Source organism: the organism of the source record quoted next, unplaced genomic scaffold (assembly GCF_019419815.1).
Source record: "Pyrus x bretschneideri cultivar Hongxiangsu unplaced genomic scaffold, Pyrus_bretschneideri_v1 Contig12, whole genome shotgun sequence".
Taxonomy (NCBI): Eukaryota; Viridiplantae; Streptophyta; class Magnoliopsida; order Rosales; family Rosaceae; genus Pyrus; species Pyrus x bretschneideri.
The window spans coordinates 5,442,547-5,456,715 of NW_025999413.1; the positions used below are offsets into that span (position 1 = coordinate 5,442,547).

The 14,169-nt window shown below is 36.7% G+C and overlaps 2 protein-coding genes and 1 non-coding gene across 3 annotated transcripts; 1 reads left to right on the forward strand and 2 right to left on the reverse strand.

The window, feature by feature from the left end:
• Positions 1–2,054: 2,054 nt before the first annotated feature.
• On the reverse strand, positions 2,055–5,728 carry LOC103944610 (BTB/POZ domain-containing protein At3g22104). The gene is given in 4 exon segments (XM_009355089.2): positions 2,055–2,509; positions 2,512–2,743; positions 2,899–4,017; positions 4,995–5,728. Coding segments are annotated over 4 exon segments (1,641 nt in total). The 5' UTR covers positions 5,058–5,728; the 3' UTR covers positions 2,055–2,282.
• A 2,268-nt stretch (positions 5,729–7,996) lies between these two features.
• Positions 7,997–8,089, forward strand: TRNAY-GUA. Its single transcript has 2 exons — positions 7,997–8,033; positions 8,054–8,089. It is a non-coding gene; the product is annotated as a tRNA-Tyr (tRNA).
• Positions 8,090–8,928: 839 nt separating this feature from the next.
• Positions 8,929–11,041, reverse strand: LOC103944496 (scarecrow-like protein 32). The gene has a single exon (XM_048577575.1). It carries the CDS (start codon positions 10,681–10,683, stop codon positions 9,352–9,354), a length of 1,332 nt encoding a protein of 443 aa, XP_048433532.1. The 5' UTR covers positions 10,684–11,041; the 3' UTR covers positions 8,929–9,351.
• Between the last annotated feature and the right edge of the window lie 3,128 nt (positions 11,042–14,169).

Genomic DNA, 14,169 nt, shown 5'->3' on the forward strand with positions numbered 1-14,169 from the left:
AAGTTTAAATTTCATGTAAATATGTGTCATTTCCCAATTTCTATGAATGAGAGTTTAAAAATAACAAATTTCATATTCAATTCCATTGTTCTTTTAGGTTTACCAAATAAGAAAATTCGCAAATTGTAGAAAATAAAATCTCGTCGTTTCAATTTCCGTCATTTTAAAATTTCTTAGTAATCTTAAATTTTACCATCCAAACACAATGTTAGAGTTTATTAAATATATTGCTTCCATAAAAGGTATCGTAGGAATTAGCAGGAGAGGAAAAGTGGCGTCTAAGTAAAAGGCTTTTGTGGGATTTTGTCTCTTCGTTCATATGAGATCATCTTGGTTTCATCAAAATTTGAGGCTGACCCGGATAACTTCCCTACAACACCATTGACCGTACAATTCATGTCCACGTGAATAGTAATCCTGCATGTTACGTTACGTCTGATCATAAGCTACTAGGTTTTTTGTTTAGTAGTATTTTTCCGCTCGTAGACTTTTACGGGAAAAGAATGTTACGTACTCTTAAACAAGTTAAAGTTTCATTTAAAAATCAATTTCATTATACATTTGTGTGCAAAATTGTTTAACTTTCTGATAACGTTTTACGCTTTATGTTTGGCGACCCTCAAGTCAAACAAGCAGACAATACTTATCAATCGTACATGTGCCCATTGAGCTTCATACATAGGCTAGTTTGCTCTACTAGCCTAACTCCTTATACGTCCATACAATCTCAGGGACCACTTCTATTGATTTCAAATCTCTAGGACCAGAGTAATGTATTATGCAAATATCAGGGACTATTTTGGCTAAAAAGCCTAACTCAATTGATTAAGAGCATTCACTCGTACACTCTAAATCTCAAATTTAACCCTCCTCCCAATACAATTGTATAGAAAAAACTGTACAACATCAGAACTTCAGAATGTAGAAGTAAGCACACATGGTCAAGTTGTTACCAAGGCATCAATGTCCTCACTCACATTAATAGTCTTGTATTTGGTAAAATATTGACCTACATAGTAATCTGAATGTCTTAATTAAAATCTCATGAAATTAAGAGTTTGGCCATTGGTTAATTGGGTGAAGAATGTTGCGGAATCTCAGGAGAAAAGAATTGTTCATGTGAATAGCCAACAGTTGTCTTTCTTGGCATATAAATGACTTGCAGTACATAAGTGGACCATGTGACAATTTGTATACTCATTCTTCAATTGATTTTAGGGCAAGTCAATAACAACTACACTTGACTTTTTATATATCTTACTATTAGGTTACTTTTGTTCTTTGTTTTATTGGTTGACATATAATTGAAACCATATGACAAAGAAAACTACTTTTTATAATCTTTAGCAGAGATTAACGATGACGATGATGACGGCGATGGTGATAATAGTGATGGTGGTAGATACACGTTGATTAGGCAAAAGAGGGCTATTTCATCGACAAAAACTTTCAAGTGTTGTCATCTCTACGAGTCATGTCCTGATGGAACTCATTGGTCATGTGATGGTATGATGTATCAGGTGGAAAAAATTTTAGGTCAACCTATCTGATCACGTGACATGTCCGACCACTCAACACTAACAAACATATCGACACATTATCAACTATCGAGATGTTCATATTGTCTACATCTTGATTACATGTACTTTTCAGTAAAAAGACTGAAGTAACTGGTTATGTGCCATTATCTCTCCCCTCTCCTTGGTGGTATGAACAAACTACCCTAGTTCATGTGCAAAATACGGTGGCTCAAAACAGAAAAGTACGTATGTCATGAAATACGTTCGGCTTTCATTCGCTCCACCCTCATATGTTCATGCAGAATATATGCTTTCCAGCTTGCATTCCACAAGTGAGAGTGACTGGAAGAAAATGACTTAACCTTGCATTTATCCTTATCTACCCAGAGCACTACAAAAAATTAGTAGAGGGGCCATTCAAACAACAACAACTGAAGACTTATCCCATTAAGTAGGGTCAACTGTATGAATCCTTGAATGTCATTGCGCTTGGTTATGCGCCAAGTCTTCCGTTAGCTCGAAGTACTACGTATCTTTAAGAAAAAGAGGCGTCATTCGAATAAAAAATGAGTCAACAGGTTCTCTTTCTGTAACTGTACAACCAAAGATTTTACAATCTAAGTGAAACAACTTTAGTTATGCAGCAAAGAAAGAAGAATCTGCTAAAAACGCATAAAAATAAATAAAAGAAAAACAATTTCCTTGAGCTATACACGAATGAGATAATGATTAAAACTAAAGGAATGAAATGCAAAACTTGTATCATGAACAAAGTTTGGGCAAAGATCTTGTATGGTAGTGGCTTGGTGCTTTTGATTTCGTAAACTTCGCCATTTGAGATTGCATTTTCTTGCAAAGTTTTTCCAATTCCATGACCCTACACTGCATGCCTTGCAGATGTGTTCTGAGCTTCTCATTGTCATCTGAGAGATCAATTTTCCCGGCATAAAGCACAAGTTGTACATTGGCATCATCTTTCCTTAATCCCTACTTTCGGCCTCAGAAATGGCGCTATAAGGGGAGTCAGTGTAGGACTTGAGATTGTTGGTAGCGTGGAGTAAGCTTTTGAGCTTGGATTGCTGATAGACAAGAGCTTGGACTGCAGATTTTGATGAAAACTCTGTGTTCTGTGAAAGGTGTACGCAAGTCTCTGCTGAGAGCTTCTCATAGTTCAACACACAACATATCTTCATCTTTTCGTCTTCGGACAGTCCTGGGTGTACCTATGTCAAAGCAGATCAAAACCAACTTCAAATGAATAATCTTCAAAATATGTTCGGTGTAACTAAATTTTCGAAATGTGCTATTTGATTCTTGGATCATAAGTTAATAAACCAAATTTACAAGAGCATAAATTATTTTGAGATAAATCTAATACCTGTAGATACATGTCTATGGCATGGTAAAGCTCATCATAAGAGTCTCTCGCAGAATCCGGCAGCGCGATGGCTAAAGCCAGAAACTTTGAAGGCTTCAAACAAGGATCTGGGGCTACTTCTGCTATATACAAATCAACCAAAGCAGCAACTTTCCTTAATAGCATTGGGGGCCTGTCAGCTTGACGGGTTCCTCTGTCATGCAGAAATGATTTCAGGAACCGTAGCACAAGATTGACATCATACAAATAATTCATTCCTTGTGGGGATGGAACAAGCAAATTGTCCAATGTTGCTTGATCTAGCTGTGAACCGATCATATTCTCCAACTTATTCCTAATACTCTTGTTTAAGTTCAAATTCAGCGTAACTCGAAGAATCCCGAACAAGCTTTTGTAAGAAACACAGCTCTGATCAAGCATATACAGCATCTCAATGACCATTTCAGCAATGGTGCGCTTGGTATCAGATTTGACAGTGTAAAACTTCGATTTCTGGTAGTAAAAGAGGAACCTACTAATGATAACATGATCGAGTTTTCGCGAAACCATGGCCTTGACCAGCATTTCAACCAAATTTGGACCTAAAACTAGAAGATCCTCGAACCACCAGGTTGCTCGAGACAAGGTGGTTTTCAAACTCTCGGTGCTTCTAGTGTCGCATGAAAACCGAATTCCAGAGCTGTCAGGAGATGAAGTCGAAGGACAGGGACTCGCTTCGCTTGTCCAAGGCAATCTTGCAACAAGGGTATCCAAGCATTTCTCAACTAGACTCAAAGAATTTGCAACCGATAGCAAATCCTGGCACTGCTTCAAAGCCGTCAAAAGCTCAGACCATGACCAATACCTGATCTCTTCAAATGAATTCTCCGCTTTTTGTAACAAATTATGTCTGCCGGCGACAGAATTGTTCATTTCCATAAACTGCGCGGCACAGTAAAGGAGGGAAATGTTGGAAGGAGTTATGTAAATGCTGCCATTGTTGTAGCAGAACCTCGCAATCAGCTCGAAACTCTCTGCTCCTCCGGGAAAATCATGGAATACCACTTTAAGATTTCTTGAGGAAACTTTTGATTTACCAAGTAGTTTGCTCAATTTTCCACAGTAGGAGGCAATAACCGTCTACAAAAATGTTCATGAAACCAGAATTACCACTCATTTGCTGAAAACTTCACTAAAAAGTAATAAAAAACAGTTGAGAGCTAGTAAATTACTCAGAACAATGTTCAAACTTGAAGTATTCAAGAAATTCAACAAGCACAAAAAAATCCCAACAAAAAATCCAATTTACAGCAAAACCCACCAAAAGGATGAACTCACTGTATAGAAAAATGAACTAAATAAATAAAAAAGTGGGAATCTACGTTCTACACCAGAAAGCCAGAAGGTGCCAAAGAAATGAAAAGAGGTCGTTATATGTAATAAATTGTGGTGTGGCAATTGAGAAAAAGATGTCTGCCAATCATCCAAGTTTCCCTGCAATGGAGGGCAGAAAAATGGCAATAAATACGGCCATGAAAGTAACATCCTCTCACTCTCAGAGTCCATATCAAAATAAGTGAAGATTTGAGCCTCCCAATTCCCATAACAGCAGCAATAAATGGGAGAGAATGAAGCAAAACGGAAAAGGCGTGCAATTTGTTGAATTAAAAAGACAGAACCAAGAGAACAAAAAGCTAAGGCAGCCATGAGTTCATGACCCACATCAATGCATTATAGGTGTGAAAATTAAATGGTTGGGGACAAAAGGATGAATCTTTGCAATCCATCAGCCATGGTGGATAAATTGGAAAGTCACCCGGATAAAATTTACCAGAGAATGTACGAAAAATGTTATGACAAAATTACATTTAACAGAAGAAAAAGATAGGTTTTTGCTATTAAAAAAAGGGAAAATCTTTGCAATTCATCAGTCAAGATGGATAAAAATGGAAAGTAACCCAGATAAAAATTACCAGAGCATGTATGAAATTTACAGACTTTATGAATAAAACTGGACAAGTCAAGCACAAAAGTTTACTATAAAATTACATTTGGACAGATGAAAATGTATGGAACTTTTCTGTAAAAAAAAAAAAAAAAAAGCACAGAATTATTACCTTGTCCACCATGAAAGACTCTTCCCCATTGACATCCACTTCAAGATCACAATGAGCTTCCATAACCCAAATGATTAAACAGCTTAAAAACAAAAACCGACTTCAGATCAAGAGTTGTTTTTGGGGACTTGCAATCAGAAGAGCAAAAGAAGTTATTTTTTAAGGGTGCAGCAGAGACAGAGAGGCGAGGAGGACAAATGGGGAGGAGGAAGGGAACACAAAACCATATTCTGAACGGGGAAGAAGACAAAGGGAAAGAGGTTGCTTTGATTACTGGGAAAAAGAATTGGACGCTATTGGTTCAGGCAGAAGCAATGTGGTGGTGGCTCTCGACTGGGGTTTTAGAGAAGCGAGAATTAGCAAAGAGTGTAAGGGCAGATTATACATATACATATATATATATAGAGAGAGAGAGAGAGAGAGAGAGAGAGAGAGAGCAGCTGAAGTGTGTATTACTATATAGTAGACGACTAGCCATTTTGGAAATTCCCAGAGAAAATGCATCTATAAGCTTAGGAAATCTATTAATTAATTGATTAGGTGAAAGTATAAATTATTAGTGCATAATTGTTAATGTTGGAAGTGGGATTATTCTTTTTTGGGGGGAAGACCATTAAAGCTTGGAAGTGAAGCTTTGTTGCTGGCTCGCTTTCCCCTCCTCTCCCTCCCTCCCTTTGGTTTTTGGGTCACGTTCATCGCTGCAAGTCTCTCTGTAGGTGTGCAGTGCAGTGCACCCATTACATCTCTCCCCTCCACTACTTTATTAATTGGGTTGAATTTCCCTCTCTAGCTGGGATTTGTTATTTGTACATTGGGACCATTTCAGATTCTCCCTTCTAATTATTTATTTTGTTTTGGTGGGATTATATTTGGACGTTTGTTATTGGGGGTGGGTTTGGAGGATCCCATTTCTGCGTAGTTAAAGAGATTTTTTAATGTGCCTGGAATACCGAGCGGTATGTCATATGTTAGTATACAAGTGGATTAAAGTCTTTTTTCAAGTGTTGTATTATGATATATTACATATATGCCCTTGTTCCAAGCACAGTGCAAAATCTCTCATGTAGTTGGGCCTACGAAAATATCCTACTTGAATGAAGCAGAGTAGGATTTTCTCTTCTCCCCTCCTCTCTCACTTTCTCTTTTTCTTTCTTTCTCTATAAAAGTGTTAACACAAGATGTTGAAGTGGTCTAATCGTGACCGTTTAAATATGAAGAGACGGGAGGGAAGGGAATTTGATTCGGAGAAAATACTCATATATCTATGCTCAAACTCAACTCAAATGAATTTTCAAGCTCAGCCTGGTTCATTTGTGAACAAAGCTTGAGCTTTTGGATTAGCTTTGCTAAGCTCAATTGTGAAAATAATTCAAGTTTTAGTTTTGAGTCACCTTAAACTTTTTAGATTTTAACTACATTAATATAATGTTTCAGTATAATTTTTACGATTTTTATCACAAATAATCCTTTATATTTTGAGAATCATTCGTTTTCGTCATTCTGTTTCTATTCAATCATGTTTCTATTCAATCAATTTGTTTCAGCATGTTTGCTCCACATGTCAATTTGGTTCTTCCCTTCCAAACCACCTCCATCCCCCCCTGCAGATTTCCCCGATCGTCCACCCCCACCCCCATCCCCCCATGCAGTTTGAGTCTCTCTCTGTATGTCATGTTACGCCTCAAATCCAAAATTAGCATGAGTTGCTGCAACAATGAGTTGGGTGAGTTCCTCAACAACCCAAACTGCAAGACCACCTCATTGGTCTCCATATATTATAACCCATGAACGAATGACTTGGTGTTTTTGCATTTTGTATTTTTATGTTTATTAATTAATTTAAGTATTTGAATCTATTGAGACACCATCTCATTGTTTCCGATTTTTTAGACTGAGGAGCATTGATCTGTTGAATGGGCAAGAATTTGGAAGGAGGGGAGAATAGATTTTTCAGTGTGTCCGAAACAGGAGTGGAACACCACATATTATAAAATAAGAGGAAAATGTTTTTTAAGTGTCCCTCTAATTATATCATGACATGTGGTGTTTCATTCGGTGTTCTGAACACACTGAATAATCTCTTGAGGGGAAGGGGGAGGGCATGACAGCGGGGGACCTACGAAGATGGTTTTATTTTTATTATTTATTATTGTAAAATTTTAGATCGTAGTTTTTGAATAGCTGAATTTTGTTTGATCCACATTGCAATAAATAAGTAGACTTGTAAGTCCACACATGTGTCATATTAGCACACTAAAAGAGTTCTCAATGAATTTGGATGGCAATGACCAAATCGATGTGTGAGAGCAAACATGACAGACCAAATTGATTGAACTAGATTCCCAAAATGTAAAAGACCATTTGGTATAAAAACCCTAATTTTATGACATCTTTTATTTTAAATATAAAGATCCAAATGTTTAACCTTCATAAGTAAAACTTTAAGCAACGATCTGAATTTGAATTGAGTCATAAAACGATACGAGTTGCTCATTAGCTTTATGAGTCAAATGCAATAAAGTGCACATGCGGGAGATGCTACAATGTTATAATCATACAATCTTGGAAGTCAAATAATGATTATATTGAATACATAATTCATATAGATTATATCTAAATGTTAGATAATGATTGTTTTTAAATACATATAAATATGGAAGCCCAATACATTACTGTTCATCACATAAAAGTTGTATATTCAAAGGGAAGTATTGTTGGCACTCCAATAATCTTATTCTACACTCCTCATAAGTGTAATTTTTTTTCCAAATATAGAAAATTTAGAGTGTAAAATGAGACTTTTGGAGTGTCAATAATAATTTCCTATTAAAAAATCAGCTCTTTTTTGCTGTAATCTTTCACCAAGATACAATTTAATAGGGCCCAAACATGATGTAGGATTCATAAGGCCCAAAACTTAATCGTAGGATTCAACACGGAGGCCAAACATTTTATTAAGCATCAGAAATTAATATATTTGTAACCCCTCCCTGGTCAATAGTCCGACCTTAGCTCAGTTGGTAGAGCGGAGGACTGTAGTGGGTGATATGCTCTCAGCCATCCTTAGGTCGCTGGTTCGAATCCGGCAGGTCGGATTTCTATTTTCAATTTTTATTTATTAATTTTTTTTTTCTATTAAAAAGTACAAACATATGCAGCTAATATTATACAACGCACGATCCAGAGAATCAAATCCTTTTTATGGTTAATGACAATGAGAAAATCAAATTCCAAATTATTGCCCATATTTTGGTTTGAACAATGTCTAGTTGAGACACAAAATAGTTTCTAACCATAACAAATCATGGAGAAATGCTAGCAAACTTCACGCTAATCTTTGCATTTCAACATTCTCACTTTACCAAATGTCTTGTGTCATTCTTTTACACAAAAAACCAACACTTCAATTCCTAAGCTCCTAGCCAAAAGCATTAAAAATCTTGTTTTTTGTGTAAAAAAAAGAAATGACACATAACATATAATCATATTTGGATTGCGGTAATATTAATTTTACGATTTGAGAAAAAGGTGAATAAAAAGGTAATGTGGTGGTCCTTTTTTTATTTCTCTTTTCATACTTATACACTTCCGTTCGTATGTATGCTTATATTCATAGATTTACTTTTTAAGTTTAAATTGTAAGAACGTATATGTGATTGTCATGAGTCTCAATAGAGTTCACACTAATCAGCTACTGACAGCTACTCACACGTGCGTGTTCATTGTCTCACACAACCCGCAAATTAGATGCATAACCAATACTTCTAGGTTACACGATGTCGCCTTTAAAAAAAGTTGATCTTATTGAAGCATGCAAATTACCTAATGTAAGATGTATCCTGGTTACCAATTTGAGTAAGAAGAAGAACTAACCATCAAGTCATTCCCTTCACATTTTCCGCTAGAAGTGTGAAGTATTACCAGAAATAGCAAATCTTAAGGAAACAATTACAATTATAATTAAATAAAAGGGTAACAAAGTTAATTTCACAGTAGTCATATGGAACAAAAGCCTGCATAAAGTGCTAGATCTCGTCTCATACAATACAACAGACAATAACATGCCTCTCTTTTGCCTTTCATGTGACAGATCATAGCTAGCTAAAGCTTCAATACAAAGTACTCGTGAAAATTATTTTTCCACAAAATGCCTGCCGTTTTCCTTTTTGTCTTGTGCTCATTGCAGCTTTTTGACGAAGAAAAAGCAACCACAAAAGCCTTGTCATCTCATTGCCTCTCCTTTAATCTCCTGGACCTCTGTAGGAAAGCAAAACCCTAATCCCCACCTGGTAGGTCAAGGAAAGCGTAGAACAAGTAAACGAAAGTGAGGAAATCACTTAGGCCACACTTGCCCGAGTTAATCCTCAATTAGCAACGCATTTGGATTTGGGACCCAAGCTGTCGCAAAAACTGAGTTGTGTCCCTTCCATGTGAGCACCAACATATCTTCTTCACGTTTCATGCCCCAGCCACTTGCATGTTCATCTAACAAGGCCTTCACTTCCTTAGCAGTCTCTTCACAAAATGGAGCACTTGAAAAACCAATGTTTCTCAATCTTTGTGACATTGTGACACCTGACTCCAACCTCTCTATTCTTTGTTGCCCTTCAAAACCAATAATGTTTTCAATTTTGTGACCAACATCAGATTCATAATTCATCCTTTGAGTACTATCTTTAGGCAAGAATGTTTCCAAGGAATCAAAGGGTATCCAAAGATAATTAAAACAAGTTGTTATTCTTGAGCTAAGACTTGGTGCAGTAAGATCAGAATCTTCATCTACCACAACTATGATTCTAGGGTTAAGGGATCTAATGGTGTTAAGGAAAGTGTTGCGCATCGAACCATCTTGATGGCCGGGGATACCACCAAGCGGCTCATCGGAAAGATAGCGTAACCAGTTTTGACAATTTACAACCAAAACCTCATCTTCCCGGAGCCCTAGTGAGGAAGGGTTTAATTGAGTGCCCAGAAGCAATTCCAAAGAGGATGAATTTTCAATCACATTGAACTCAAAAGGGACATTTCTAAACCTAGAGAAATTCCCCAAACGAAGACCAACTTCTTCGCTTGAAACATTGAGCAAAGGTGGGACTTGTGGCCTCCAATGGGGAACAGTGATTCTAAGCAAAGGAGGACCCTCAGCCCTTTTTTCCAATGCATCTATTAAAGTAGGCCATTGCATACAATGAGTGATGCTAAAATCTAAGATATGAACTTTTGGGCACCCTTCAATTGCCTTACAAATTGCACTATTTGATGCACAATATCCAAATCGGTGCCATGGGATTAGATCAACATACCCGGCTAGCTCAGTCACCGACATCAACCTACTCGGAATGGTACTAGTGCTACTGCTTCCATTAAAATTCATAGGTGTAGGGAAAACCTTGGAGGCTCTTGAAATCAATGCCCTCAAGATCCATGAGGTGAGCCTTTGGTTAGGGTCACCAACAGAAGAGGCAACATTGTTGAGCACCCACATCACCTGTTGAGCCAAGGTCACATCATTGCTCTCTAGGGCACTTGCACAGTGAAGTAGTAGCTTCTCAATACATGCCCCGTCGAGGCTTCCGAGACACCCTGTAAGCGCACCGGTGAGAGACTTCCCCTGAGAGGTGGTGAAGAGAGCAGTACTTGGATTTTGGAGAGAAACGGAGGTAATGCTTCCTCTAACTTCAGTTTTCATGGCCGTTGATTACTGGAGGTATGTGACAAATTAGGAGTTTGAGGAAGGAAGGAGAGGGAGGACGAAAGAGATATTTAGGTGTCAGACACCCGGCCGCGGCCGGTGAAGACTGCAATTGGTGGATTGGATTGAAGAGCTAGGGTTTTATCTTGTTGGTATGCGAGTTTCTAAGTTCAAGAGAAATATGGAAGGTACTTAGCCAATGGAAATCTGTCCATGGCTTTTGTGTATTAGGTGCGTTTCTGGCTCTGAGACATGCACAGACGCAGAGGGTTGAGATCTATAGCTTATCTGCTACTCGCACCATATATATACTAAATAGAGTATGTATATATCCCTACATAAATAGAGTGACTATGCAAAAGGACTTTCAGATTCATTATAAAATGACAAGAGTGCATTGATAATTGGCTGCACGTATGATTGTAGATTGACATTTCTCTTGAATTCTCCGGACAAATTTAATAAGTTGTAGACGTGTGAAATTTAGTGGTATATTAACTGATGACAGAGAGTGAGCTATAAGGATCCGGAAAAGTCTATAAGAACATAATTATGTGATAGGTTAATTACATGAGTGTATAACCAACAATCTATGATCTACTGGCTATATTTCTCGCCACTTAAATGAAAGAGATTTCAATTTTGAATCATACTTAGTGTAGACATCTAAGTTTCTGTGAAATAAATATTCACTAACACGTTAAATTTGGACATGTTAGGGTTTACGTAGCATGCACTGTTGGAAGTATGCCCACAAAGCCACTCATTTGATGTAATAGCTTTTTGGAATACTTATTGTGTTAAACTTTTATATGTTTAATAGAAGGGCAAAGCTTATTGTTAATCACTATTTATAGTATCTTGTGTTTAAGCAATAAGGGAATCCAAGGAATGTATTTGATCTAAGAGACAAGTGATTTAAGTTAGTTAAATTAACGAGACCTTTCTCTTATGTTCATTCCTAAAACGTTCCTAGCCATAGGATTGCCAATTGGGCATTGACAATCCGCTAAGGTTAGTATGTGTTATGTCGACTCAAAGCGTGAGTATGAACTAGTCTCAAGTCATTTGGTGTTGGACACTAAGGCAAACACATAGGTGCTCGAAAGAGTAATCGAGTACACTGAACTACGATCAAACAAGAGTTCGAACATACATGTCATGTAAGAACTCAATAGTTGCAATATGCAAAGTAGTCCTTTGACCTGAGGCATCATTGATGTCTAATGGTTAGGTCCTTGATCTTTGATTATGTCAACGGCATTCCATTGGAGTGTCCACGGCATTGTTGGGGTCAAGCTATCTAGTCATGTAGGCATATGAATGTACAACAAGGGATCTCTAACCTTCCATGATGGAAGGAGAATACTCTAAGATATGATTCGAGAGTCTTTGGCCAAAGCATATGAATATGACTAAGGAAGATGTTCCAAATCTTATTCGATTGAATCATATAAAGAAGTATCACATTGGATAGTAGACATGAAACAAACTATCACTCAAACAATGTGATTAAGAGTATTGTATTAGAGAAGGACCGTATTGCATTGTAGTTGTAACTGGATAGGTTCTCCAACCACTTCTACTTAGCTTGGGTAACCATGACATGCTGCTAGGCGTCACCCATGGTTTGTGGAAGCCCTAAAGATTAGCAAACACTAATTTAAGGGAGAATTGAAATGTGGTTTCAATTCACAATCGATAGTTAAGAGTAACATCGCCCACTGCCTCGCTAATTGGAACCTAATGGATCGTACACCGAGTAAAGATATAAGTGAAGAAATTATATGAAATGGATAAGCAATTAAATGGTTTAATTGAAGAATGGTCAAGATTAATTAAATAGTTAATTAATTATACGAAACGTTCGTATTGGGCGTTTAAGTTAGTTTTGGGCTTCGGGGCACAAAAACGTTTTGGCCCACAAGGCCCATTATGTTTAAGATTGTATGACAACTAAAACAAAATGGGCAATTAAGCCCAAAAACATTAAATGGCCGGCCATAACCTTAAGGGTAGTGAACTTGGCTTAATTGCAAGTTTGCCACTCCATTGTGAGGTGGTATAAATACATCTTTATAGCCATTTCACCTTAAGGGGTTTTCTAATTGAATTTGGGTGAAACCTATTCTCTCATTACCTTAGGTGAGGAACATCTAGCAATCTTTCTTACCTAAGTCATCCATTTCATCTTCACACAACATCTTTGGTGTGGAGACTTAGAGACACTAAACTTTTGGTGTTTTGGAGAACAAATCCTCAAATCCTCAAAGAAGAAAAGGAGCACTAAAAGGGAGGAAATCACAAGGAAGATTCAAGGAGCAAGGAGGTGACTTGAAGGCCCTCCACTTGGGTGAATCCCTTGTGTAATCAAGGATGAGCTTCAAGGGTAAAGAATCTCTAAATTCTTATTCTCTTTAATTTTGTTAAAGAGTCTTATGGTTCACCATATACTAGGCTTTGAAAGTCATGGGTTTTATGAATTGTTTTTGAATGCATGCCTACTTTAAAGAGTTATTAGTTTGCATATGTATTCAAATGTTCTTACATGTTCTTAGCTAGGACAAAATTTTTCCTTCAAGTGGTATCAAGAGCCTAGGCCTAGTTTATGGTGGATCCTTTTGGGTTTTGTGATTTTTCATATTTTGTGATTTAAGTGTTGTAAATGTTACAAGCTTTGTTCTTGCTTTGAATATAAATTTTACTTGAAAATTTAGCATCTCAAATGTTGTAGATGTATTTCATTAAAGCATGAATAATGGAACTAAAAGTTGGTGCCAAGTGTTTTGGGAATTTCGGCCAAATCCAAAGGGTGATTTTTTGGGTTCATGTTAGGCTTGTTAAAATGGTTTTAAAGTGCTTTTTGGAACCCCTAAGTACCCTAGGATAATAACCCTCTTTTGAGTTGTGAAAATTTGAGTTTTGATGAAAGAAAACATCCATGGAGCTATTATGAGTTTTCATGTATGTTCTTCATATTTCTTGAAGTTCTTATCAAGAACAAAAAGTTTTGAAGTTTTGATTCAAAAGTTTTATGTTTTACATAAAGTTTTGATTATTAGTTGATGGGTGATGATTATGTCAAAAGATATATTTTTGAATATTAGTTAATGGATGATGTTTGTTGGTAAGAAATGATTAAATGGTTTTAATTATATCAAAGGTATATTTTCTTTTCAAACCATCCCCACTATCTTTAATCTCACCCACCAAAATCCACTTACAAAATTTTATTGTATCAAAAACTCAATGTTTTTATCCATGGCCGGCCACCCCTCTAGTGGGGTGCTTTTGTGCAATTAAATAAAGTTTTGATACTTTTGTGTATTTGTATTATGGCCCAAAAGTTTGTGTATTTGCAAAATGGCCCAAATAGAATGAGAACAAAAATTGTTTTGTCTCTTTAATGAGAATTGGATTTTCATTATATTTAGTTCCATTTAAATCAATTCTATGGATCCAAAAACCAATTGTTTAAAGTTG